This window comes from Vombatus ursinus, unplaced genomic scaffold (genome assembly GCF_900497805.2).
Source record: "Vombatus ursinus unplaced genomic scaffold, bare-nosed wombat genome assembly UNPS02014248.1, whole genome shotgun sequence".
NCBI lineage: Eukaryota > Metazoa > Chordata > Mammalia > Diprotodontia > Vombatidae > Vombatus > Vombatus ursinus.
In genome coordinates, this window is record NW_020954026.1 from 400,906 (window position 1) to 428,676 (window position 27,771).

Sequence of the window (27,771 nt, forward strand, 5' to 3'; positions counted from 1 at the left end):
GATGGGATGCACAGGTGGAGAAGGCTTTCTGGAGGCCTTCAGTATAATGGATCTTCAAGATAGTGATGAAGATTAACAAATAAGGAGTAAAGATGATGAGAAATGGGAAAAAGTCAATGAATGACCCTAAGATAAAGAATGCTAACTCAATGATATGAGTGTCAGATCAAGAGAGAACTAAGAGAGGAGGAGTATCACAGAAAAAGTGATGGACTGTGTTGGACCTACAAAATGAAAGGCTAAACATGTTTCCTATGACTGTTGAGGAGGTTAGAATATCTCAGATGTAAGCACCACTGAGCCGATGTGCACATACAGTTGATGTCATGGTAGTGGTATGATGTAAGGGTTTGCAAATAGCAGCATGGCAATCATAAGCCATGGAGGCAAAAGGAAACTTTCAGTAGTAACAAAAGCTCCAAAGAAGAAAAATTGTGTAGCAAATCCATTATAGGAGATAACCTTGTTCCCCGTGAGGAGTCCAGCCATCACCTAGGGAGTAATAGCTGAGGAGTAGCAAAAATTCACCAGAGAGAGGTTACTGAGGAAAAAGTACTGGGTCTATTTCCTTATGCTTTAGACATTCTTTGGGATTCTAGGTAAATAACTGAAACTCTCTAAGAATATGAGTTGCAGAGTAGGTCAATCAACATTATCAATCAATAAACATGCGTTAATGGCTTCCTATGTCCAAGGCACTGTTCTAAAAGCTGGGGATACCAAAGGAGACAAAAGACTACCCCTGCCCTCTAGGACCTTATGATCTAATAGGGGAGACACCATGGAAAAATGCAAACAAAGAAGCTATATACAGGATAAATAGAAAATAATTAAGAGAGTAGGTACTAAAATTAAGAGATATTGGGGAAGACTTCCATTAAAAGTGAGGAGAGACTCATTATTGCCAGGAGCAGTGTGATTACTGTTTTAGATGGCTCTACTAGTTCAAAAAGATTTTCCTTTTACCAAGTCTAAATTTGTTTCTTTACAACTTTTGTTCTTTGCTTCTCATACTGAAATCTAAGACTAAGATACAAATCTAATTTCTGCTCCACATGGTAGTTCAACTATTCTCCTCACTAAACACCAGATCCTTAAATTGATCCCCATGTGGTAGGGGATTCCGTCTCCTTGATATGTTGGGAATGAAGGATAAGAAGAACTGAAATTTTTTCAGGACTTGAAACACTATCAGTCACCCAGGAAGCATTTATTGTATGTCCACCCTGTGACCATCATCGTACAAGACACTGGAAAACCTGAGAAGGAAACAGAATTGGGTGTCTTTACCTTAAGCTTATAATCGAATAAACATTACAAGACACACAAATCTGAAATAGTTGCTAATGCAAATGAGAAAAGATGTATCGATGTGCAGATGAAGTAGTATAAGACTACAAAACTAAAGAAATTAGGAGAAGAAAGGAACATTTATGAGTAGATTGATTGAGGATATCTGTGAGGTGAGTCTCAAGTATTGCTTCAAATCATACACACACACACACACACACAACATTTTTGTGGTGTAGAAGAAGAAAAAAGATATTTTAAGTAGAATTAAGATTAATTCATTACATATAGCATATCCTCCCTAATTAAAATCACATGCATACCAGAGGCTTTGCCCTCTGAAAAGCTTTCCTAAAGGCTTTATTGACCTCTTTGTTCCTCAGACTATAAAGAAGAGGGTTCAGCATAGGGATTACTATGGTGTAGAACACTGAGCCCATTTGGTCATTGTCCATAGAATGACTTGAGTTGGGTTGTAAGTACATGAAGATTACAGTCTCATAGAATATAGACGCTGCTGTCAGGTGTGAGGTATCGCTGGAAAAGGCTTTCTGTGGGCCCTCTGCAGAATGCATTCTCAGGAATGTGATGAAAATGAACAAGTAGGAGATCAGGATGATGAGGAGGGCAAAAATGACATTGAAGACAGTCAAGACGAAGAGTATCACTTCATTGATATGGATATAAGAACAGGAGAGAACCAGAATTAGGGGAATTTCACAGAAAAAATGATGGACTATATTTGAACCCCAGAAGGAGAAGTGAAAGGTAAAGCCAATGTGGATGGAGGACTCAATGATACCCCAGATATAGCAGTCAGTCACCAGTTGTGTGCACAGATTTGCTCTCATACTGGTGGTATAATGGAGAGGCTTACATATGCCTGCATTGTGTTCATACACCATAACAGCCAGGAGGAAAAAGTCCACACTAGCAAAGGCCACAAAGAAGAACATTTGAGCAGCACAGCTATCATGGGAGATGACCTTGTTTCCTGTGAGAAGCCCAGCCATCATTTTGGGAGTAATATTTGATGAATAAACACAATCCACCAAAGACAGATTGCTAAGGAAAAAGTACGTGGGAGTGTGGAGTGGGGGATCTAAGTAAATCAGCACAATTATCCCCACGTTTCCCACCAGTGTTATGAAGAGGATTACCTGAAGCTCTGGGGCATCTGTCAGTCCCACAACAGTAAATTCATTCACCTCTGTGCTGTTCTGCATAAACTCAATTTGAGAGATGGTTCAGGCATCAATCACAACAGGAGAAAAAAGAATAAATTATCCTCTGAAAGACATTACTTATTAATAAAATAAATCATGAAGCCATTGGCTGGCTTCAGGTACAAATATCCTTTATTCTTCATCTAACTTCTTGGTGTACCCTCTGATATATCTTTGAACTTTGCTAACGGACCTCTGCTGCTACTCAGGAACAAAACACGAGCTTTCGATTAGAGTACTGTGGAATGCATGCTAAGCATAAGCTAAGAAGATTATGTGTTCCTGTAGGCATCCACCCAGGGAATGAGGTTCATAAGTCTGCCTCCCTAGAAAGCATTACAAGGTAAGTCATAAGTGAGCTTAGGACCTCTGATGATAAAGGATACTTGTATAGAGCTAATAACTCTGTTGGTGTATGCGTATGTGTGAATATATACACATATATATATGTATATGCATATATAATCATATATATCTGTGTGTATTTGTGTATGCATGCATGTATGCATATGTGTATTATATAAATACGTATATATGTATGTGCATATATATACATATATGTATATATATGTATGTATGTGTATATATATATATACTTGTATTTAATTAAAACCTCTATTTCCTCAGTACACATAACCTCCTTAACCTTGTGCAAACCAAAGGCTGGTCTGCCTACTCTACTAAATATACTCACTGTATCTATTATCATCAATAGGAACTTGCTTATCAGTATAGCCAGACATCACTTCTTTATTCTCATTCCCTGTTAGTCATTCAAGACAATTCTTGGAACTCTCTTCTCCTCTGACTTCTGTGACACAGCACTTGTGTTTTTCTTCAGTTTGCTCTAATTATTCTTTCTCTGTCTCCTTTGCTAAGTTCACTTTCTCCTAGTGATAAGCATTCCTTGTGGCTCTGTTCTAGGCCTTCCATCCTTCTTTTTCTACATTCTCTCAGACAGTTCATCTAGTCCTGTCAAGTCAAGCACCATCACTATTCTGAAAACTCTTCAAATAATATCTTTCATTCTGTCTGCTCATTGCTGCTCTGTGACAACGACACTGTTTACCAGAGATGGAGAACCTTTGGCCTTAAGGCCACATGTGGCCTTCTAAATTCTTAAGCATGGCCTTTTTACTGAATCCAAATTCTGCACTTAAGGATTGAGAAAGCCCCTTTGGCCTTAAGGCTGCAAATTCCCCGCCCCTGGGACTCTACTCCATCTAGTTTATAGTCCTATATCTGACTTTCAAGGAGTGGCATCTCGCATCATCTCAAGCTACTTTAAGGCTAAGAAATTCAGGCAAACAAGAAGTCTTAATATCCCTATTGATTTCCTAAGATAAATCAGTGATGATCTAGAAAAAGCCCTGGACTTGGAATCATAGGATAGTGATTTCAATGCTTGCTCTGTCACTTATTACTGGAAAGATTTAGAGTAAGTCACCGAACATTGCTCATTTTCCTCATCTTTCAGTGAAGATATTGGACTGAATCACATCAAAGTTTCCAACTGGCTCTAAATAAATGATAGTATAATTTCTTTAAAAATACAAGTAGATAATATAACCAGCTAAGGCAGCTAAGTTATATTATTTCTTGCATTTGTGCATCCAAAACTAATATCTTTCACATCAGTCCCTTCATCCAAGGTGATTCACAACTTGCAATGGTCTACTTCATCACATCTTCCTCTTAGAATCCCTAACTTCCTTCATGGTTCTACTCAAATACCACCTTCTACACACAAAACCAAAACAAACAAAAAAAAACCTACCTTCATTAACTCTCTCATGGTTTGGGTATTCAATCCTCAAGAAATTACTTTGTTTCTGCTTTTATATGTTGTGTTTACTTCTCTATCTACAGTTGTTTCTAGATTTCAGGAATATCAGAAGACATGTCAAAGATCAAGAACTTCACAAACCTCAAAGTATTATCATCATCATCATCATCATCATCATCATCACCAACCACTTGAGGGTAGAGTTTGTTTTCTTTTTGTATCCTTGTGCTTATTAAATTGCCTCGAATAGTATGGATATTTAATAAATGTTTACCAAATTCATTTGAATTAATTGATTTTAATTGAACATATAAATAATATTGACAGAAAGACCTTGTAAACAGTATTTAAGGAAAAAAAAGATTTCTAAAGAGAAGTTTATGGCTTAATAGATTCTGAGATAGAAAGGTTTTTCGAGAAATCTCTCCAACCCCCTCCTTTATAGACGAATGGACTGAGGCCCATAGAGATGAGGTGACTTTCCCTAAATCACATAACCTTCAAGTGCCAGATCCAGACTCAACTCCTATACTCTTTAAGGGTATTTGGCATGGTGAAAAACCTAGTGTTCTTAAAGGTGAGAAACTTCAGCTCCAATCCTGTCTACCAATAAATTGTTCTGTGACCTTTATCAAGTCACATTTCCTCTCTTGGCCTTGGTGCCATTTGTAAAATTGTGGAGTAGATATTAATGGTCTTTTATACATTTGACATTTATGTGGTCTATAGGGAAGCTAGGTGGTGAAGTGGATAGAATGTTGGGCCTGGAGTCAGAAAGACCTGAATTCAAATCTGGACTCAGACATTTACTAGCTCTGTGACCCTAGACAAGTCACTTAACTCTATTTGCCTTAGTTTCCTCATCTGTAAAATGAGCTTGAGAAGGAAATGGCAAGCTGCTCTAGTATCTTTGCCAAGATAACCCCAAAGGAGGACATAGAGAGTTACACATGACTGAAAATGAACAACAAATGGTTTATGCATTTAAAACTAATATCATGTAGTCATTTGAAAGGATTTCTAGCAATAAAATAAACACTATCCCTTAAAATATTGTGAAAAGAGTTCAAAATTCAAGTTCCTTATCATGGACCATGGAGGACATAGAAATACAGATAATAGGTATATAAGATAGTTGTCACATAAAAAATTGAGGTGCGAAGTCATGAGTTCAACATTTAGTTTGGTTTCTTATTACATGTGGGATGTTGGACAAGCTCCTTATGATCTCTGGGTCTCAATTTTCTCATCAGTAAAACTATATAACCTCTGAAATCTCTTCTTGCTCTGAGTCTTATCTATTCTTAGATTATACTACATGGCACCATGTGCATTTAGGGTACAAAATATGTGATTAAGAACCTTTTACACACACCCTATTTTTTCATGTGGCACTAGTACTGTAAATCTGAGTAAATTCTAACACTAGCACTTTAAAATTGGAGACCTACCTGGGTCCTTCAGAGTGGCTGTCAAAATTCCAAGGGATAGAAGTAGCACAGCACCTTCATTACCTCATCTCTAATCAGAGTCATAGGTCAGAGAAGAGAGAAGAGAGTGTATTGGAGAAACACTTCTTCACTTAATGTCTCTGAAAGATCAGAGCTGTCCAATACATGACTGTTATCAATCCATGTCAAAGCTTTTACATAGATTTTTCTGCAAGTAAAATCAATAGTTGGATTACATCATGGAAAAATAGTTTCTTTGCAATAATAATGATGATGATGATAAAAATGGGCAACCACTTGACCACACATTAGTTTCAGAGAAATGAGCCTAAATGGTGTCAGGATAAGCTTTCCATATCTAGAGGTCTGAGAGTACATGTATAAAGGCATGAAGAAATAGGTGCTCACAGAGAGAAATTGCTCATCTGAGGCACCAACAATTTCCTCAGTCTAAGTCTCAGTCTAACTGTATAACATGCAATTACACCCCTACTCTTTAGGGACACAGCCCTAATTTTTGCGAGGAGTCCTTGGGGTATTCTGCTGTTGTGTCAAGGCTTTTCCCTGATTCATAGAAGACACGGCTATTGCCACAAGAGTCAAGAAATAGTGTACATGAGTTCACTAGGCAGTAAGAGGTTGTAGACACTAGATGGGTTAGAGAATCATAGTGAGGGGATAAGACTCTTAAGGACAAGGGAATGTGGCTCCCCATAATTCAACCTGATTTTTTTGGCCTCTTTGGAAAGAAATGTCTTTTTGCATACTGTCCATGTAATCATCAACCAAAGAAGCTAGGCATGTGTCAGGTGGAAGATGAGGAAGTAGCCCAGCTTCCTTTTTCTAGTACACTGCATATCCTAAAGTAGTTTCCGTAATCCAGTCACCCAAAACTCAAAGATGTCTTCTGTCCTATTGATAGAAGAATCTTGAATAAGAACGAATGAGGTGATATGTGGTTCACTCTTATATGAGTACCTCTTAACTCTAGCAGCTCAGCTGGATTCTGAGAAGAATGAAGAACCATGATTCATTTCAACCTGCATCTCTCAAACTGGCTTCCTTCCCTGACTCCTTTTAAGAGTTAAATTGATGTATTTATCTTATGAATCAGAGAATTCCAGGACTTTAAATGACCTCAGTGACTATTCATCCCAGGCCATGCTTAAACAAGTATTCCTTCTTCAATATTTCTGAACAATTCAACTCCATTTGAAATTCCTCAGTGAGGAGCAAGTCACTTCTTCCTCAGGCAACCATCCCACTTTTGGAAGACTATCATTAAGATTTCCCTCCCAACCAGCCTAAATCAGTCTTCTGAATAGGGCATCAAAGTGATACCCCAGTCAGCTGTGGCAGCCACTGCCATACTTTGGGGGAAGATTCTTCCCTGATATCTTTCCTATGCTGTTCTTGCTTCCTTATTCCTGGTCTCTTGGGTATTTCCAATTAAAACAAGGGACTTTTACTTAAAGACATGAAATTAAAAGAGTTATTGCTCTTGGAACTGCCTGGCACAATATACTCTTCTACAAAGTCTTATGTAGTACTAATACTGAGCCCCAACAGTGATCTTGAACAATAGTCCCAAAATTTTGTTTGCAGCTCCCTGAAGGTTCTAGTAATCTTTCAAGGAATTTGCAACATTTGTATTATTTTCATAATAACACTAAAACATTTTAATTTTTTATATGGTAAATATTAAAATATATAATCCATATAAACAAAAGTCTTTTGGAATCCTTGTTAATTTTAAGAGAATAAATAATTCTTGAGATAAAAATGTATAAGGACAGATATTTAGGATTCTAGATCCTAGAAGGTCCCTTCTAATACTAACAGCCCACAACTCTGAGTCATGGAAAGGTGGAATATATTTGTGATCATTCCTAAATAATGTATTCTCTAGCAATCCCAGTTCAGTTTCAGTATGTGATATTATGAGAGTTTGGGGAGGGTACATAGAGCAGCTCTTCAAAGGACAGTAAACATCTTTAAAATGTAGTTGTGTCCACAGTAACACTGACAATACTGACTTCCTGTGACAGCCTTCTGGCCTGCAACTTCATTCTGACAGGCCCCATGTTCATTAGATTCTTACCTGGATTTTACTGAGCCAGTCTCTAACCTGAGTATGATGAAACAGCAGGCCAGAGGCAAAGTGCCAGTAATCAGGTAGCCATTTAATTAATTAGTTTCATTATGAGGAACAGGTTTGCAAATCAGGATTTCTCCTGATCAGAATTTCACCCTGCTGAAGTGAAGACAGAGATTATATATATAAATCACAATGGGAAGGAAGGGAGGAAGGTGGATTACAAACAATCATTTTCCAGGGCCAGAGTGGTTTCCCATGACATCCCACAAATGAAAACCAATACAAAAATTCTGGAATCCCATGAAAGCAATATTGCTCAAATTTTTGGAAGTCATTAATTGGTGAGTCACAGGACCAGCATTCTCTGATGAAAACTGGTTCTGTGATTTCAGATTGATGCCAGTAGTTGTGAGCATTATGAAGATTTTGATTGATCATTTCAAGCTAGATTGTAAACTTCTAACTCACAAGCTAGAAAAGGCAATTCTTGAGAAACCTAATTATTAGTGTATTAATTACATATGTCATATTGATTATTATGAAAATCATAATTCCCTTCACATCAAGAACCATTATGCAGAGGAATGCATGCTCACCCTAAATCAATAGAATGATACGGGTGACCCTAGATGTGTGGTCATGGGAAAATTCTGTCACCTCTCTGAGTCTCAATGTATGTACAATTATATCAATAATATCTGTAGTACTTGACTAATGGGGTTATTGTGAGGACCAAATGATATAATTCATGTAAAGCCATAAGCTAAATGGTAATTATTATGCCTTAAACCTCCCTCCTTAGACTTCACCTCTCCCCTCTGATGGTGTCATGTACCTGCCTCTTCCCCTAATTCTGCTGGAACCTCCGAGCTCTCAAAGATGAATTTTTTTGACTCAAAGATTTTATCTTACTTCCATTTATTTAACATTATAATTATTCCCCCTTTTCATGTTGAAGGAACTCTTGTTCTCCACTTGTACCTAATTTATATCTACCATTATTGATGCCTACTGTTGAATCCTGGGCTTTTTTGGATCATGATAATTTCAGGTATGAAATTAATGGTTTAATTTCATTTATAATTTATGGTAAAATCTTACAAAATAATGATCTTTACACCTCATGGGAAAAGAAAAGTTATAATCAAGTAGTTGAGGCAAATGGGAAGAAAAATAGAATGATCCTTCTATATTAGAAGTGCCCTAGGCAGAAAGGCAACAAGGCAGCAGTATGTAGACTGTTGCCTTGATGAATTGCATCCTCTGTCCATGGTTCTGACTGCAAAGAGAAGACAGATACAGCTATCACAAATTCTGTTCTATTTATAGGAATTAAGTAAATGGATAGAGTACTGGGCTTGGAGTCAGGAAGACTCATGTCTTTGAATTGAAATCTGGACTCAGTAACTAACTCCAGGGACTCTAAGCACTCTAGGAAAGTCACTTAACCCTGTTTCCCTTAGTTTCCTCTTTGGTAAAATGAGCTGGAGAAGGAAATGGCAAACAACTTCAGCATCACTGCCAAGAAAACCCTAAATGGGGTCACAAAGAGTAGGACCATGATTGAACAACGACAACAAAAGTTTTGGATTTGATTAAATTCAACAAACATTTATTAAGTGTCTACTATGTGCCAAGCATTATGATTGGTATATATTGCTGAGGATACAAAAAGAAGCAAAAGACAGTCCCTTCCCTCAAATAGCTTACAATCTAATGGAGGAGATAGCTTGCAAAAAAAGGTATATACAAAGCAGGGTGTATGCAGAATATACATGCAGGATAAATAAGAAGCGATTAACAGTGGGAAGGCACTACAATTAAGAGAGGTTGGTGAAGATTTCCTGAAGGAGATGGGATTTTAGTGAGGATTTAAAGGACTGCAAGGAGATGAGTAGTTGGAGCAGAAGAGGGAGAGCCTTCCAAGCATAGGGGGCAACCAGATATAATGCTTGGAGCTAAAAGAAGGGATATCATGTTTGTGAAAGAGCCAAAAGGTCAGTGACACTGGATCAAAGAGGATGTGTGGGGAGGAATATGTAAGAAAACTGGAAAGACTGGTAGGGGCTAGTTTATGAAGGGCTTTTAATGCCCTAATGAGCATATTATGTTTGTTCCTGGAGGCAATTGGAAACCACTGGGTTTTATTGAATGTGGGAGGAGGAGTGGCATGATCAGACTTATATTTTAGGAGAAACACTTTAGTGGTTGAATGGATGGAATAGAGTGAGGAGATACTTGAGGTAGGCAACAGTTTAGGACATGATGAGATGGAAAGGAAAGGGGTGACCTAGGAGTCAGGACAATTGGGCATGAAAATGGAATGAATCCCTTTTCTAGATGAGAAGGGCCCTCAGAAGAAAGCTAACAAATCACCCAGGAGTGAAGTGTATCATTTATAGCTTCTTTACATGGTCCTGATTGCTCATACAGGAGAGAGACTGTTAGCACATATTCTGTTCCTTTTCTAATAAACATTCAAGTTTTATTAGCTTTCATAGTTATTGAGTTTTAATGTTTATCTACATAATTTTCCATTAAGTGACCATAACTCTTTGCTAAACCAAATTCAGTAGAATTCACCTGAAGATAAAGCTCACTAAATATGAAAAACAAAAACAAACAAAAAAAACATCAAAAGAATCAAGCAACCAAATCAATAGGCATTAATTAAGCACTTACTATGTGTCAACCACTGTGCTATGAGTTGGAGATATTAATACATATAACTTCAAGACCATATGGATTTTTAAAAATTTTATTCTTAATTATGGAATAAAACAAGCATTTCCATAATGTAGCACAATAAAAAGAAGATTGTGCATGAAACTGCAAGTCTTTTATGCACAAATTGCTATTCCTTTCAAATATGCAACAAAATTATCATGTAAATTTCTTTTTTTTTCTTCCCTTCTCCCAGCCCCCAACCCTAGAGATGGCTACCATTAGACACAAATAGGTGAGTGTGTGTATGTGTATGTATGTACAATTATTATATAAATACTTCTAGTTACCAGTTCTTTTTCTGCATTGAGATAGCATCTTTCTTTGTATGTCCTTTGTATTTAATTTGGGTATTTATAATAGTCAAAATAACTTATTAATTCAAGGCATTGTTAAAGCAAGATTGCTGTTACTCTGTACAATGTTCTCTTTGCTCTGCCCATTCCACTCTTCATCATTTCATGCTTTTTGATTAAAATCTATAGATATCACTGAGGAACAGGAAAGACTGAAATTAGGTATAAAGTATTGATCAGCAAGGTGAGAAGAGGCTGGTGACTCATTTTCATTTAGTCTGTCTGGAAAAATAGAAACAAGACTAAGAAAGATATTGCAAAGCAAACTCCACAGGGGACTGAATGACTGTTCGTATCTGGCTTTCATATTACCACAAAGAATGTGGTAAATTGAAGATCATGCAAAAGAAGGCAAGCAGGATAGGGAATCATTTGAAGTAATTGGGCATGTTTAACAAGGAGAGTAGAAGCCTCAGTGAGGGACGATGACCATGGACTTTGAGGATTTCAGGAGCAATCAGGTATAGAATAAATTCTCATTTTGTAGTTTGAGCCCATAGTTTACAAGTAGGAATAATGGAGCAAATACATGAAGAGGCAAATTTAGTTTTAATATCACAAAAAACTTCCTATTAATAATGGAAAAAAAGTAGAATGGGTGGCCTTGAGAGGCAATGGTTTTCCCCTCTTTGAGATTGTTCATAGAGAGACTGGATGGTATCTTGTCTGGAATGTTACACTGAACATAACTATTGAATGTGTATTAGAATATGTGTCAAAGGAGTTAAATTTGACACAATAATATCATTAGCAATAAAACCAACACAAATAACCAGCTTTTACATTCTGTGAATCTATGATTCTAATTCTAAGTGATAGTAAATACATTAAAGGTAACTATGAAGAAAACATGCAGAAAAGTTATACATGTTTTAAAGAAAAACCTATCTAGTTAAATTAAAACTTTTATTTCTATTACCCAAAGGAATGAGACTTCATGGCATAAAGAACAAAGAACTGGCCTACATGCAGAACAGTAAGGTAGACAGTGAACATTTATTAAATGCTTACTTTATGCCAGACACTATGCTAGTTCCTGTCTGTGATTTGTCATGAGTGAAATTTAACAAAAAAAAGTAAACTGAGGCATGTTGCTCCAAGCAATATATAATTTTCTTAACAGGATGTGCTACCTGCCAAGAAAAGGGTCAATGGCTGCCTCAGTTTCTAGCCAAAGTAAAAAGAGAGCTCCTTTTTTATAGGTTTTGGAGAGTACAGAACAAAGGACAGAACATAGTGTGTGACATCAAGGAATTAAGGGGAACATAACTGGATACCTAGCTGAGGCATGGGAAACAACATAATTGACTGGAAATTTGTAATGATGGACTGGCAACAACCCCCTCCTTTCCTCCGGAGACTAAGAAGTTGTTTGAGTCCACTTGAAAGGACAAAAATAAGGGTCAAGACTTCTTTGAACAGCAAACCAGACATCCCTAAAGGATAGCTTGGTGGTGTAAAGATATTAGGCCAGACTCCAGTATGACAAGTTAAATCCCCCAAGGTTAGCATAATTGTTTGAGACAAGAATAGAACAGTGGACAGGATTTTTAAACTTAACCCATCACAAGTCAGCTAAATTCTGAACTAGGTTCCAAGACAGAGAACAATGACTTAGGCAGTTGCAGGACAAAATCAATTAACAATAAATAGGATCAATAAAAATGATATGGAGTCAATTTTATCTTCTCAGGTAAGATTGTGACCATGTGTAATTCATTAATCCTCTCTGTCTACTTCCTAACTCCATGAAACTCTCTGAAAATGTAAGCTGAAAAAATGAACAGAATGAACAGACCTTTTGTTAAACTTCAAGAAAAATCCTCAATAAAAGAACAGAGTTGTGAGAAAATTATCAGACTCCACAAATTTATGAAAATTATAAATCATAGAATCAAACACAGGAAGGCAAAGAAGGGGGCATGAGTCCCAGGTTCTGGTTCAAAAGGGAGAGTTCAAATTACCTGATCCATGTGAGAAATAACATATAGGACACAGAGATTTTGTTGTTCAGTCATTTATCCTTGTCCAACTCTTCATGACCCCATTGACCATAGTACTACAGTCCCTTCTATCTTCCACTATCTCCCAAAATCTTTCCAAACTCATGTTCATTGCTTCCATGATACTATCTATCTATTCATCTCGTCCTCGCCTGTCTCCTTTTCCTCTTGCCTTCAATCTTTCCCAACATCACGGCCTTTTCTAATGAGTCCTGCCTTATTATGTGTCCAAAGTAGTTAACCTTCAAGAACATAGAAAAGGTATACTTTAAAGATCAAAGTGGACAAGAAAAATCATTGAAAAATTTTCTACTGAATGATGATTTCATCCTATCCATAACTTTCTTAAAAACACTTTTGACTTCACTGTTCCTCAGGCTATAGACCAGAGGATTTAACATGGGGATTACCATAGTGTAGAAAACTGATGCAATTTTATCTGTGTCCATGGAATGACTAGAGCTGGGTTGTAAGTACATGAAGATTCCTGATCCATAGAAGATGGACACAGCTGTGAGGTGAGAGGCACAGGTGGAAATGGCTTTCTGGCGGGCCTCAGCTGAGCGCATCCTCAAGATGGTGATAAAGATGAATAAATAAGATATCAAAATTATGAAAAGGGCAAAAAAGGCCGTAAGTGACACAACAAAGAAGACAACCATTTCATTAATGTCTATGGCAGAGCATGAGAGAGCCATTAATGGTGGAATATCACAGAAAAAGTGATGGACCACATTAGACTTACAGAAGTGGAGGCTGAAAGTGTTTCCCGTGTGAATGGAGGAAGTAAGAAAACCACAGATGTAGCACCCAATGGCCAAACGAGCACATATACTGGATGTCATGAGGATGGGGTAATGGAGGGGCTTACATACAGCTGTGTAGCGATCATAGGCCATTACAGCTAGGAGATAACTTTCAACATTGACTAAGCCTATAAAGAAGAATAACTGCATAGCACATCCATTGTAGGAAATAAATTTGTCCCCTGGGAGGAACCCAACCATCACCTTTGGAGTAACAGCTGAGGAGTAGCCAAAATCCACCAGAGAGAGGTTACTGAGGAAAAAGTACATGGGTGTATGGAGACAGGGATCCCAAGAGATCAGGGCTATCATCCCCAGGTTTCCCACCAGGGTAATGAGGTAGATGATGGTGAAAATTAAGAAGAGAGGCATCTGAAACTCTAAGACATCTGTTAGGCCCACAAGGATGAACTCCTTCACTTCTGATCCATTTTCCATGAAGGACTTTAAGGATTTGGGTGATTCATCTGGGAAAAGAAAAAAAATAAGTTGTGGCAGTAATCAATATTTTCTCTGGGTCATGGAATCATGTATTTTATTAAAATATGAAACTGTGAGTTTCTGATATGACAAAAATTGTGTAGGTTAAACTTAACACAATAATACTAATGCTGTAATTATGATTTTTTCAACATGTTGCAATGAGGAAAATTACATTCCACACTTTGAAAATCATTAATGAGCTAATATTATTGAACTTTAATCTCCTCAGTTCCCATGACCTCCATGTTGATTCCACTTTAGCCATACAGAGAAATGTCTATATCCTTGATTGGACGATTACTCATAATTGTTCTTCCTCCATGATCCAGAGCTCTGAAATTTGTCTCTTCAATAATAATGTCTTCTCTTTCCATTACACATTTTGTCTCACATCTTGTCAAAACAAATTCACTCCTTACTTGAACACCAGTTGCTACATCCCTCACTGTTTTGAAATTTCATCAACCTTACTCTAATCTGTTTCCTTTGCCTTCATAGTCTTGACCCTGTGGTTGGTTATATAACCTTACTCTAATAGCTGTGTTAGTATTCATGACACCTTATACTTTCACCAGTCATTCCAACTCTGGGATATGCCTACCATCCACATTTTCTAGTCTTATTAACGTGCTACTGACCAAGCCCCATTACCCTGCTGACCGAGTTCACTGCAAATTCATGTTATTTTCTTTCACTTGAGTGCTCATATGCCTAAAGCAATCCACTTATTCATCTCTAACTAACTTCCAATGTCACCTTTCAAAACATGTTTTTCTCAAGTCTTTTTTTCTGTCTTCTAAGTCTTCTTATGCTACTTCCTTCATCCTCCATCTTAGCAGAGAAAGATGTCTTCTTTTTTGAATTCCCTCTTTCCCCTACTCCACACACTTTTGCCATCTTCGTCAACCCAAATTCTCTACCTTTATTTTAGGGGAAAAAACAGGTCTTCTCCTTGACAATGTTAAATTCTTCATTTTTTCCCCATTTAATACCCTCTTCTTTCCTCCAATAACAACTTTGTTGTTGCTGTTCACTCACATTTCAGTCATATATGACCCTAATCCTACTTGACCCCATTTGGGGATTTGTTGGCAGAGATGCTGGAATGGTTTGCCATTTCCTTCTCCAAATGATTTTACAGATGAGGAAACTGAGGCAAACAGGATTAAATGACTTTCCCAGAGTCACAAAGTTAGTATGTATCTGAAGCCAGATTTGAACTCAGTCTTCCTGACTCCAGGCCTGGTAATATATCCATTCCACCACCTAGTTGCCCCCAAAACAATAACAATCACCAACATTGATATGGCATGATAATGTTTAGAAATGTTTTTAAATATTAGCTAATTTTATCTCCACACTAATGCTGGGAAGTAGATGCTGTTATTATATCCATTTTACAAAGAAGGAAACTGAGGCAAACAAAGTTTAAGAGACTCACCCAGGGTCACATAGTAAATAAATGTCTGAAACCCAATTTGAAATCTGGTCTTCCTGAGAACAAAGGTAGCACACTATTTCAAAGATGTTTATGGTACTTTGCTTTGGTCAGACCGTGCCTGGAGTGTCGTATACAGTTCTGGTAACCACACTTTACGGAGGTCACTGATGATCTGGAGAGCATCCAAAGGTGGACAACCTGATGGCGAAGGACCTTGAATCCTTCATGTGAGGAATTGGGGCGGACTAGTTAAGCTAGAGAAGAGAAGGCTCAGGACACAACACCTGTGTTCAAGTATCTGTAGGAAAGATTGGAATTGTCCTGTTTGATTCCAGATCGGGGTGAGGGACAGGAGCCATGGATTAAAAATTATAAGGAGCTACGTGAAGCAGTGGGTTCCCCTCCCCAGATTTTTTAAGCAGAGGCTGAATGACCATTTTCATGAATATTTCAGAGGATTTAGATTGTACTCAATGGGCCATGAGCATTCTCCCAAGTTTAAAATTCTGTGATCCTCTATGAAGAATCCAAGCCCAGTTCTCTCTCTAACAAAATCAACTATGTCAAAATCACTTACCTACTCAGACATATTTGTTTCCTTTAAGGAACTTTAACCTCAGGACAACTTGCCCTGAATATTCTGGCATTGACAGCTGCCTGCCAGACAAACTTTGTAACTGAATACAAACTGGTCAAAAACCTGGAAGAGAAGTTCCAAGAGGAAATAGACAGTTTAGGTAAGAACCTCTCCATCAAAGGCTGCCTTTCCTCCTTCCTTCATTGTTCCACTTTTACATTCCATCTCTTCTTCTTTGTTCTACTACATCTCTGAGGGCTTACTAACCTCCCTCCTTCCACATCCACGGCTTCCTCTTTTCCACCAATCAAATATTTACTGAGGACTTGTTGTGTCCCAAGTACTGTCCCAGGTATCATGAAGTATTTAAGAGCTTAGGCACATAATGAGGAGATAAGATAATGTACGAGAAAGAGAACCATAGCAGCCAGTATCTGAGTCTAGGAATGTATCACAGTCAGATAGATAGCAAGTGCTACAAGAAGACAGAGTAAGGCTGCGTTGTATTCTGTTGAAAGACATTTCTTAGAGAAACAGGAAATTCAGAGTTCAATCTTTGGTTTAAGGACTGATTTTAATGATAAATCAATGAGCATTTATTAAGTACCTACTATGTGCAAGGCACTGGGATAAAGTGAATTATGAGGCATTTATAAAATTCACAATAAATATATCAAGCATGAAATTCCATGCTTTATATTTACACAGTTTTAGCCCATGAAAAATTAGTCACTCTATGCTACTCCAGAAGGCAGCATCAGGATCAACTGGCAGAAGTTAGAAGCAAGCAGGTTCCAGCTCAACAAAAGACTTAGCTAACATTTAGAACCATACAACATTGGGACAAATGCCTTATGAGGTGGTGAGATCCCCATTGCAATAAGTGTTCAAGCAGAGACTAGGTAGACAGCTGTCAGAGATGGTGTAGAGAGGATTCCTTCATTAGATAAGAAATTGGACTGCGTGATCTCCAAAGACCCTTCTGATTCTAGGGCTCTCATCACCTTTCTGGAGCCCTCTTCTCCTCTGGGAGATAAATTCCTGTCCAGGTTGTAATTTCATATCTTCAGCTATTTTCTATCCATGTTCTCTCTGTTACCCAACTTTATTTAATAGGGAGCAGGGGCAGGGGCCAGAGAGGAAGAGGAGTAGGATGAAGGAGGAAGAGGACAAAAACATTACTTTGGTATATATCCCTCTTGTTTTCCTTCTATGGCTAAGGTATTTATTCTTTGCTTCCCATCAGATACCTCTGGCCACCCACTGACTAACTACTACCAGCTTGGCTTGGATGTCTTGGCTTTGTGTCTTCTAAATGGAACCTATTCATCCTCCAAAATTGCTGAGCTCTTCTCTGCAGAGCAAATGAAGAGTTATATTAGTGGTCGGTTCTCTGTGGGTAAGTAATGACACCAGGCTATCTTCCCTACACAAAATCCAAGTGTGAAATCGAAACAGAAATTTAGCCTCCATCATCTCATCTACTGTCTCAGGTAAACATTTTAGGGAGTAGTCAATCCATCAAGAAGTATTTAATAAGCTCCTACTACGTGCCATGCACTGTGCTGAGACCTGGGAATACAAAGAAGAAAAAAGTCTCTACTCTCAAGTGTCTTACATTCTAACAGAGTAGACAACATACGTAAATTAAAACAGACAAGATAAATATAAAGTAGATGGAAGGTAGCCTTGGAAAGGTTAGCACTACACCCTGAAGGGACTGAGAAAAATCTCCTGGAAAAGATGGCACTTGTATGGAGTCTTAAGAGAAGCCAAGGATTCTAAGAGCAGGAGATTAGGAAGGAGAGTGTTCCAAATGGGGAATGGACTGTGCCAAAGCATGGAAACGGGAAATGGTGCTCTGTATCTGAGAAGTGTCAAGTAGGGTAGTATGGCTGCACCATAGAGTGCTGTGGAGGAGAGTAAAGGGTGTGAATACTGGAAAGGTAGGAAGGGGCCAGGTTTATGAAAAGCCATTTCCTTCTCCAGCTCATTTTACAGATGAGGAAACTCAGGCAAATAGGGTTATGTGACTTGTCCAGGGTCATACAGCTAGGGAGTGTCTGAAGCCAAATTTGCACTCATGAAAATGAGTCTTGTTGACCGCAGGCCCCACACTCTATCCATGATACCACCTAGCTACCTGGGAATCACCTACACAGAGAGAATGATTGCAGCCCTAGGAACTAATGATAAAAACCAAGTAAACGTATAGAGAGAAAGGAGACCAGGACAGAACCTTGGTTAATGGTTACAACAGGGATGAAGACCCAGCAAAAAAAGCTGAAAAGGAGAGGGTAAGACCGATTATGAAGAGATCTAAGAAAGAGCAGAGTGATGAAAACCCAGAAAAGAGAGATTATCCAGCAAAAGGTAGTCATCAGTGTAAAAGACTGCAGAGAAGTCAAATAGGATGAGTATTGAGAAGAGGCCATGAAATATGGCATTTCAGAGATCATTAGTAACTTTGGAGAGAACAGTTTCAGTTGAATGATGAGCTCACAAGCTATACTTTAGAGGATTTAGAAGAGACAGAGAAAAGGAAGTGGAGGTACTGGTCATAGATGGCTTTTTTCAATGAGTTTAGCAGAGAAGGGGAGGTAGTGGGGGATGGTGTTAGAGGGATATAAGATGAGAAGGGGGGAGGAGGAAACTCTTGGAAAATGGGCTAAATTTTTTTTTGGTGAAGTAAAAATCCTTAGCAGAAATAGTGGGGGAAGGGAGTGGTATGAGAGGGTTTGAGAAGAGAATAAAAAGGTTGAAACTGCTGTGGTAGGTAAAACAAAGAGCCCATTAGGGAGAACTATTGAGTACCTTGTTATAGTGAGATTAGCCAGCACCAATTTGTAGTAGACTCAATTGTCACCATTTCATGATTTCTTCCAATTAATTCAGTTTCAGCATCATGTCAGTGAAGGTGGGGGAGGTGGATAGTGCGAACAATCCAGGGTTGTGGTTTAGCAAGTCATGATTGGCATAAGGACAACAGAACAAGGAATTCAAGAGAAGGGGATTGTGAAGAGCAGAACTGTTCCACCAAGGGGTCAAAATTGGGAAGGGAAAAGAGTACAGCGAGAGTAGAGGTGATGGCCCAAGACAGTACTGGGGAATGGAAGGATTGGCAGTCATAGACAGGATGAAGAGAAGGCTTAGATATAGAAGGTAATGGAAAGATAAAAATGTGCTGACCATGTGCTGGAAATTCAGAGTTCTTGAGCATGGCAGCAGAACATTTGCTGGTGATAGCAAGAGCATCTTTTTTGCAGCTTAGGTGGAATGGAAGGGTAGGTTGTGAGGGCTGAATCAATTGTGAAAGTGGAAAGCACATGAACATGTTCAGTTGAAGTCCCCATAATGAGGGAAGTAGTGGGGTGAAGAGGAAGACTGTGAACAAGGCACTGAATTTATGGAGAAAGGAAAGAGAATGTCCTAGATTGGGTGATAAATTTGTATTGAATGAACCCCAAAGGAAGAGAAGTCACTGAGTGATGGTCATAAAGAGGGAGTGGCAGTGGGGAGCAAGGAGTATTCCAACCCCCACCACAACCAGTTAGTAGGGAGTGTGAGAGAAAATCTAGCTAATCCTGGAGAGGGTGGCAAGGGAAACTGTACCATCAGAAGGGAACCAGGTCTCAGTGAATGCCAGAAGACAGGAGTGAGAAAGAAAAAGTTTTAAGATGAAAGAAAAATTGCTTATTATGGAGATGTTCCCGAAAGAACATTGGAAGGGACAGGAAAATCTGGAGTGGGAAATTGGCAAGGGAGGAGGAGAGGATTGAGGGAACAAAAATGAGGAAGCAGACAGAAGAATACAGAGACTAAGATAATACTTTCCATTCAGGGAATTATGACATCGGGGTATGTACTATAAGCACATCCTTCCTTTTTCACCACGTCCTGGGTTTTATCACTAGTTTTGCCAACTTTTGATATGGGGGGAGGTAAGATGGATACAGTAGGTGGGTAAGAATAGTAGTAGAAGAGGAAAGATCATTGCTGAAGTGTGTGTATGGGCATATGTTTCTGGAAAGGCTGAAGCAGAGAGAGCTATAGGAAGGCTCCTCCAGGGGACATATCCCATGACTCTCATGAACTTGGGGTCTTTTTGCTTTGGCAATAGTGCGTCTGGAGAGATGATACCAACAACTCACCCTCTCACAGATGTGTCTCTGAAAATAGAAGGGTAGATATATCAAGCATACTGAACAACAGTGTGCCTCAATTAAAAAAGAAAACCAGAACAGAGATTTCATCGATGTAAGAAGCTGTAAGAATTTGCTCTGCCTAGGAAGGTCAGCATCTTCTCTGTAACTTAAAGTCACCGAGAATTGATACAGGTAGTGCATCAGTCAATCAAATTGGGGAAATTTTAGCTCACAGGTAAGTATCAAAGTCGTCATTCATCTAAATGGAAATTAGCTCAATCAGATACCCACTTTGCATTAGAAACTTGGTATTGATGACTTATAAAAATAAGTCCCACACATGCTGCATTCAGGTAGAAATAACATACACACAGAATAGGACTGAAGGTCACAAGAGAGGGAAGACCTACACATCCAGATAGACTACTGGGGACAAAAATGGAAGATATAACGTATTGTAGAAACATCACTGGCTCTGGACTCAGAGTGCCTGGGTTCAAATCCCCTCCCTGAAATTTACTACCTGTGTGACCTTAGGCAAGTCATTTAAACTTTCTGGGCCTCAGTTTCTTCATCTGAAAAATAATAGGGTTAGAATAGATAGTGTCTGAGATACCTTTCAGTTCTAGACCTATGAACCTAACATAAGAAGACAAAATAAAAAATATACCTTTTCTAGGTTCCCATGCACTAGCCTGGAAGAGTCTAGGGTAGCAGTAAACCAAGAGATGCCCACTTACCTCTGAGACACACACACACACACACACACACACACACACACACACACACACCGGTACCTATGCTATGTTTTTTCTGACTCCCTGAATCTCTTAACAGACACTGGGGCACTTGCAGTCCTGGCTCTGACTTGTGTGAACAGGCAAAGCCCAGATAAAATTATCAGTAAAAATATATTAGGGCTTGTGGAGAAGATCCTGAAGGAGAAAAAACAAGATGGCACCATTGGAAATATCTATAGTACGGGAGAAGCCATGCAGGTGAGTTTATGGAAATTAAAGAGAAGAGACATCAGCAATAGTAACTGAAGAGGGTGCTATCCCCTCCTTTGGGCCCCCTGTTCTCAGGGGGGATAGAACACCTGTGTTCAAGTATCAGAAGGATTCTCTCTGTCTCTCTGTCTCTGTCTCTGTCTCTGTCTCTCTCTCTCTCTCTTTCTTCCTCCCTCCCTCTCCCTCACTCCTTCCCTCTCTTTCTCTTTTTCTTTCTCTCTCTCCCTCCTCTCTTCTCTGTATCTCTGTCACTCTTATTTTAATTTTTTTATTGATGCCTTTCTTGTTTTTTATATTACTACTACTTCCCAATGACTCCTCCCCTGACCCTTCCCAATATTACTCCCTCTTGTAACAAATAAGTACAGTCAAACTAAACAAATCATGGTTTCCCCTTTAATACAAGTGCCTTTGCTGTATTGGTTATCTTCAATTTATCTTGTCTAGATCCCTTGAAAACAAATTGTCTTTTGCTATTCTTTGTATCCCCAACACTTAGCACAGTGCCTGGTATGTTATAGACTCTTAATAAATGTTTATTGACTGACTGACCATATGGTTCTGTGCATCTCTCAGGAAGAGCTGATCCCTACTACTATTTCTTTTACATCCCCATCCATCCTTCCCCCAGTACTTAGCACATGATAGATGCTAAATAAATGCTCATTGGCTGATTATTTGAGAGAGCAATAGAAGAGATTGAGATTGGTATCTCCTCCCCCAGAATTCTTTAAAAACAGAAGAGACCTTTATCCACTAGGAGAGTTTATAGGTCTAGGTTTCCTCTAAAAAGGGGAAGGACAAATAGACTGCTGTCACATTCCCCTTCAAGATGTAGTCCCTAGAAAACTTCAGATTTCAACATGGTTTCTTAAATTGAGATTTCCTTTTTTCCCTCTCTTTCTGAACCCTATTAGGCCCTTTTTGTGACTCCAGAGTATTATAAGAAAGAAGACTGGGACTGCAATCAGACTCTCAAAACCGTGCTAAGCCAGATTCCTCGAGGAACATTCGGCTTGCCCATCGCTGCAGCCCAGGTGTTGCCTGCCCTGGAGGGCAAGTCGTACTTGGACATTACCCATGTTTCCTGTCAGTCCAGACAAGGTATAAGCATCCTAAGAGAGATGTCTTTATTCTTTCCTAAGAAGAAATCTACCCAATGAAAGTGAGTCCTAGGAGTCCTTGGAGCCTAGATGAAACTTCTGGGAATGATTTGCCCATGAGGTTAATCCCAATGCAACATCTGGAAATGAAATAGTCAACTATCTCGAGGAGGGAAATCTAAGAGAATGACAAATTGGATGGTATTCTCGCTGGGCCATTAGTCAGCAAGGAAGGCTCTGGTGAACTGATTCAGTTTTCAAAGCAATTGTGCCCTAGGTAATTCAATCCTCCTTCACTGGCTCCAAGAACCACTAGAACTCATTTCCACATTGCTTGCTTTTCTGGGAATAAGTAACATGGCATTACACAACTTCCTCCTCAATTGAAGCATGACTGTCTAATCAATTGTGACTGATGGTGTCTCCAAGTTGCAGAAACTATAGTGATTATACAGGAGAGGGTTAAATGAACATGAGTGAAAAAACAATCAATCAACAAACATTTATTAAGTATCGACTGTATGCTGGATATGATGCTCAGTCCTTGAGATAAAGACAAAAATGAAATAAATTGGGAAAGGTTTCATAGAATAGAGCCTCTCACATTTAGCTATAAAAATATTACAAAGTACCCACCTCACAACAACCTTGTGGGATGGGCTGTGCATGTTTCTTCCCAGTCTACAGATGAAGACACTATGGCTCACAAGGGTGAAGTGACTTCTCCAAGGTCACACAGCTAGTCAGTGACAGGAGTGGAATTCAAACCCAGGTCTTTGGACACCAAGGTCAAGATGCATTCCTCCGTGGAATGTTGCCCCTCTCAGAGAACTGGAGTTATTCAAAGGGACAGCGAAGGAAGACAGAGACCTTTTCTTCTTTTCTTTGTTCAACTCTTAATGAATGTAGCAAAAAAAGGGCCAAGAGACTAGTGAGAAATGAGAGTCCCAGCTTCTAGGGTTTCTGTGCTGAACATTGAACCTGGCTGGTTGATGAGATGTCAGCTTTCACTGGGAGATCCTGCTTCAGTTATTTCATGGCCCAGATTTGACTGAAATCACACTCTGGATAGTAGAGAGAACATCAGAGACAGTACTACCACCATCAGTCTCTTTTTAGGTACCTCCTCAGTGAGACACACAAAGCAGAGTGCTGCACAGAAATTCCTCTAGCTAGGTAGTGCAGTGGATAGAGCACCAGGCCTGGAGTCAGAAACACTCATCTTCCTGAGTCCAAATCTGGTCTCAGACACTTACTAGCTGTGTGATCCTGGGCAAGTCAATTAACCATTTGCCTCAGTTTCCTCATCTGTAAAATGAGTTGGAGAAGGCAATGACAAACCACTCCAGCATCTCTGCAAAGAAAACCCCAAATGGTTTCACAAAGAGTCAGACATGATAAAAACAACTCAACAATGACATAATTCTGGTTCCCTCCCCAAGATGCTTTCTACTCTCTGTCTCTCTGTCTCTCTGTCTCTCTCTCTCTCTCTGTCTCTTTGTTTCTCTCACTATTTCTCTGTGTCTGTCTCTATGTCTTCTCCTCTGGCTATCTTTATCTCTGTTTCTCTCTCTCTGTCTCTTTCTGTGTGTGGTGTGTGTGTGTGTGTGTGTGTGTCTCTTTTTCACATACACACACACACACACACACACACACACACACAAGTGCTCTATCTTGCTAATCTGCTCAAATCTGCAAGGAATCCCAACAAGAGAGACATGACCATCAAGAGACATAGAGACAAGGTCATCAAATTACAAGTCAAATGACAAATGGTGCTAGCCTCCTCCAGAACTACCAAATGTTGAGTTTTAATTAACCAAAATAGGACTCTCTGAGGACAGGAGGGGCAGGATAAAGGAATAGACCCAAATGGAGTTGGAATGGACCTGGAGCCAACCAAGGATTTGGTCTTTCTCTCATGTTTTGCTTGCCATCTGACCATTACGTATCTGAGTGTTCCTCTGTCTTCTCCTCTGTCCCTGGCAGGTCACCTCAACATCTCCACCCCAAAACCTACAGAACCCACTCACCAATCCAAGAATATCTCAGTCACTTACAGTGTAGTGGATTCCATCAATAACAACATTAATGAATCCACCATCGTCTCAGTGCCAAAGGATTCTGTCTTCCTGAAGGTGATGGAGGCGGCTCAAACCAAAAACTACGCCAAATTTCGGTAAGTTTCTAAAAAGATTCTAAAAAGATTCTAAAATGAATTAGAATGATAAGATTCTAAAATGATTCTAAAATTCAGCTTATAATACGGATTGCCTACTTCTACAGACAACGCCAGAATGAGGAAATTAGCTGTTCTGAAACCCAAGGAAGAAGCAAGTCTAGATTCATTAAAGACTTTCTAGGTCTCAGCAATGAAGAAGCAACAGCACTATGGATGACTAGGAATTTAAAGGCTTAAAAACACCTGGAATTTGATTGTGTGAGCAAAATCTGGTTCGCTATTATAAAGTCACATGAAGATTAGGGGGAAAATCGATTCCCAAGAGCTAATTTTAAAACTGCCCAAAACTTTTGCCTGGCCAGCAAGCAGGATTAAAAGCCGGTCCCCAGTCACTACGTACAATTCGCCTAGAGCAGGAGTTTTTAACTCGGGCTCCATAGATTTGGTTTTCTTTTTAATATCTTAATAATTGCATTTAAATATAATCGGTTTCCTTCGTAATCCTATGTATTTTATTGTATTAATTTGGAAACACCGTTGTAAAAGAGACAGGCACAGTGAAAGAAACAGACACAGAAAAAGAAAGAGAAACAGAGACAGAGGAGTCCGTGAGCTTTCCCAGACTGCCAGAAGAGCCTGAGACCAAAAAAAAAAAAAAAAAAAAAAAAAAAAGGGATAAGAATTCCAGTTCCAGGTCACCAAGGAAGAGCAGACCTCAAGAGAACAGAAAATCCAGGTTCCTGCTTGGAAGCTTTTCCCCTAGCAGCACAGAGTAGAGAGAGCTTTTTCCTTTTTATGTAATAATAAGAATTATTATTATGTAATGTTTTAAGTCTGCAAAGCACTTTACAAATATTACCTCATTTATCTTTCTATTCAGTTTCACTGCATTTTGCTTTGAATTAATGTGTAATTTTGTCTAGTCTAATAAAAACAAAATATCAAACAACCTAGAAAAAAATTTAAGGAATAATCTCTAACACCAGCATGTCGAAAGCACATGACCACCATATGCACCAAGGCTATTTAAACTACCCCAGAAGTTCATGGAGCAACACAGGAAAGGTAGCGTGGAAACAATGACCTTTCTCATGCTTTCCAATGTCTCCCAGGTTCCTGGCCTCCTTATACATCAAAAAATAATTAATCTCAGGATGCCTTAAAAGAGGCATAGTGACCACAAAAAAGGAGATAATGTGTGCTCTGGTCTGACCCCAGTGGGGCATCTTGTGGAGTTCCACATGCTACATTTTAGGGACAACACTGAGAAACTGAAGCGTATCCCAATGAGGATAGGAAGGAGCCTGGGATAATTAGCCTAGAGAAGACTGAGAGAGGAGATAACTACTTGGAAGTATTTGAGAGACTGGCTTTGTAGAGGAGAGATCACACTCACTCTGCTTGGCCCCAGAGGGCAGAAGTAGAAGCAATGAATAGAAGCTGAAGAGGGGCAGATTTTGGATCATGGAAGGGAAAACTTAGCAGCAGATAAGGGTGCCCAGAAGTGAAATGGGCTGCCTCAGTAGGTAGCAGGATAAGAGCAGCCTGTTGACTTGACTTGTTGAATAGGTGGCTTAGGAAAGTAACTGGAAATCAGAAAGGCCTGAGTTTGAATTCCGCCTTGGATACTTAATAGCCTTGTGTCCCTGGAAAAGTCATAACCTCTGTCAGCCTCATTTTCACCATCTATAAAATGTGATTACAATTCCAGGATCCTTTCTTATAATACTCTGAAGTCACAAAAAGGGCCTAATAGGATTCAGTGAGATTAGCTTGGAAGCCTCCTTGAGGATGGGGAAATGTCCTTTGGTTTGTTTTGGGCTTTTTATATCCACAGTAAGTGTTTAATAACAGTTTATTGACTGATTGATGGGGGTTGTTTGTGAGGATAAATGTGATACCACATGCAGCATTTTGTAAATCTTAAAGGGCCACATAAATGCTAGCTATTTCCAAGCAGGGAATTGGGAACCACTTGTTTCACGGTAGAGGCAGATTCCTATTCAAGTATGGGTAGGACCAAATGACTTGTCAGATCTCAGACAGCCATGAGATTATGTAATTCTGTTACTCCAGGTTCACAACGGAGTCAGGTCAATGGGGACCATATGTCACCTCTGTTCATGGTATTCAGGCCAGCAGTAAAAACAGAACCTACTGGCAGCTCCTGAGTAATCATCAACCACTGGACCAAGGTGAGCAAAGATGTGGCAGATAAAATAAAGAAGCAGAAAATTCTCCGAGCACTCGTACTTGGAATTCTGCAGTGTGCAAAGCTCTGTTTCTGGGGAGATTTTTTTTAATTAGAAAATGTCCCATGAAGTAAGGGCTTGTGGGGGTGGGTAAAATCTATGGCATTGCTCCTTTACTTGGAGACCCTAGCTTTCATCATCTGACTCAGTCTTCTCTCATTCCCCCCTACAGGAGCTGGGACCTTTGTAGTGTCTGATGGCGACAACCTGGAGGTCAGGCTGAGTCAATATTGAGGGAAGAGATATTGGAAGAGTCATCCAACTACAATATCCAACCTTTCTACCTGTGGAGTCCACCCTAGGATTCCTTGGAGAAATAGAAGACCCCTTGCCTTTCTCCTCACTCATCTCAGCCCCTTTGGGAGGCAGCTTTGTCCTTTCTCTCTCTCTCTCTCTCTCTCTCTCTCTCTCTCTCTCTCTCTCTCTCTCTCTCTCTCCCCTTACACAATAAAAATTCAACAGAATAATAGTGTCATCGACCATTTCTGCTAATAAGAGGGCTTTGGAAATCAAAGAAAGGAACTTTTGTCCAGCCACCATTAAGAGGGTCTAGGTAAAAAATGCCTGGTGTGGATATAAGTGCTTTAAAATACATAGTACTTCCTCTGCTTTATTTGTTCCTCACTGTGACCCTGTGGAATTAAGACAATGAATATTTATTAGTCCCATTTGGCAGATGAAGAAACTGAGGCCCAAAGAAGAAAAGTAAGTAAAGATCCTAAGATTTCAAGCCAGAAGAAATCTTTGGGAAAATCTAATCCAGTCTCCTCATTTGGCACATCAGGATGACAGAGGTTAAGTTGATGGGGTTCTCGCTCTCCCTCCAATTCCCTTTTGC

At 39.2% G+C, this 27,771-nt stretch overlaps 3 protein-coding genes across 3 annotated transcripts; 1 reads left to right on the top strand and 2 right to left on the bottom strand.

Moving 5' to 3' along the window:
• Window positions 1–1,235: 1,235 nt before the first annotated feature.
• LOC114042066 (olfactory receptor 5B2-like) lies at window positions 1,236–2,516 on the bottom strand. Its single transcript, XM_027860771.1, has 2 exons — window positions 1,614–2,516; window positions 1,236–1,259 (listed from the first exon to the last, which is right to left on the bottom strand). The coding sequence occupies exons 1-2, from the start codon at window positions 2,514–2,516 to the stop codon at window positions 1,236–1,238; spliced, it is 927 nt and encodes a 308-aa protein (XP_027716572.1).
• A 184-nt stretch (window positions 2,517–2,700) lies between these two features.
• LOC114042067 (olfactory receptor 5B12-like) lies at window positions 2,701–14,178 on the bottom strand. Its single transcript, XM_027860772.1, has 2 exons — window positions 13,248–14,178; window positions 2,701–2,717 (listed from the first exon to the last, which is right to left on the bottom strand). The coding sequence occupies exons 1-2, from the start codon at window positions 14,176–14,178 to the stop codon at window positions 2,701–2,703; spliced, it is 948 nt and encodes a 315-aa protein (XP_027716573.1).
• Window positions 14,177–27,397, top strand: LOC114042068 (transcobalamin-1-like). The gene is made up of 8 exons (XM_027860773.1): window positions 14,177–14,198; window positions 16,270–16,401; window positions 17,488–17,640; window positions 21,224–21,384; window positions 22,314–22,500; window positions 24,489–24,678; window positions 26,758–26,876; window positions 27,106–27,397. Exons 1-8 carry the CDS (start codon window positions 14,177–14,179, stop codon window positions 27,165–27,167), a joined length of 1,026 nt encoding a protein of 341 aa, XP_027716574.1. The 3' UTR covers window positions 27,168–27,397.
• Window positions 27,398–27,771: the final 374 nt, after the last annotated feature.

Excerpts from the sequence above, each read along its gene's own strand:
- LOC114042066 (XM_027860771.1), bottom strand. The coding sequence starts at position 2,516 with ATGCAGAACAGCACAGAGGTGAATGAATTTACTGTTGTGGGACTGACA. Across the intron at positions 1,260-1,613 it reads TTCAGAGGGCAAAGCCTCTG|GTTTTCCAGTGTCTTGTACG; the intron begins GTATGCATGTGA and ends TTTCCTTCTCAG.
- LOC114042068 (XM_027860773.1), top strand. The coding sequence starts at position 14,177 with ATGAAGGACTTTAAGGATTTGG. Across the intron at positions 17,641-21,223 it reads TAGTGGTCGGTTCTCTGTGG|ACACTGGGGCACTTGCAGTC; the intron begins GTAAGTAATGAC and ends ATCTCTTAACAG. Across the intron at positions 21,385-22,313 it reads GTACGGGAGAAGCCATGCAG|GCCCTTTTTGTGACTCCAGA; the intron begins GTGAGTTTATGG and ends GAACCCTATTAG.
- LOC114042067 (XM_027860772.1), bottom strand. The coding sequence starts at position 14,178 with ATGGAAAATGGATCAGAAGTGAAGGAGTTCATCCTTGTGGGCCTAACA.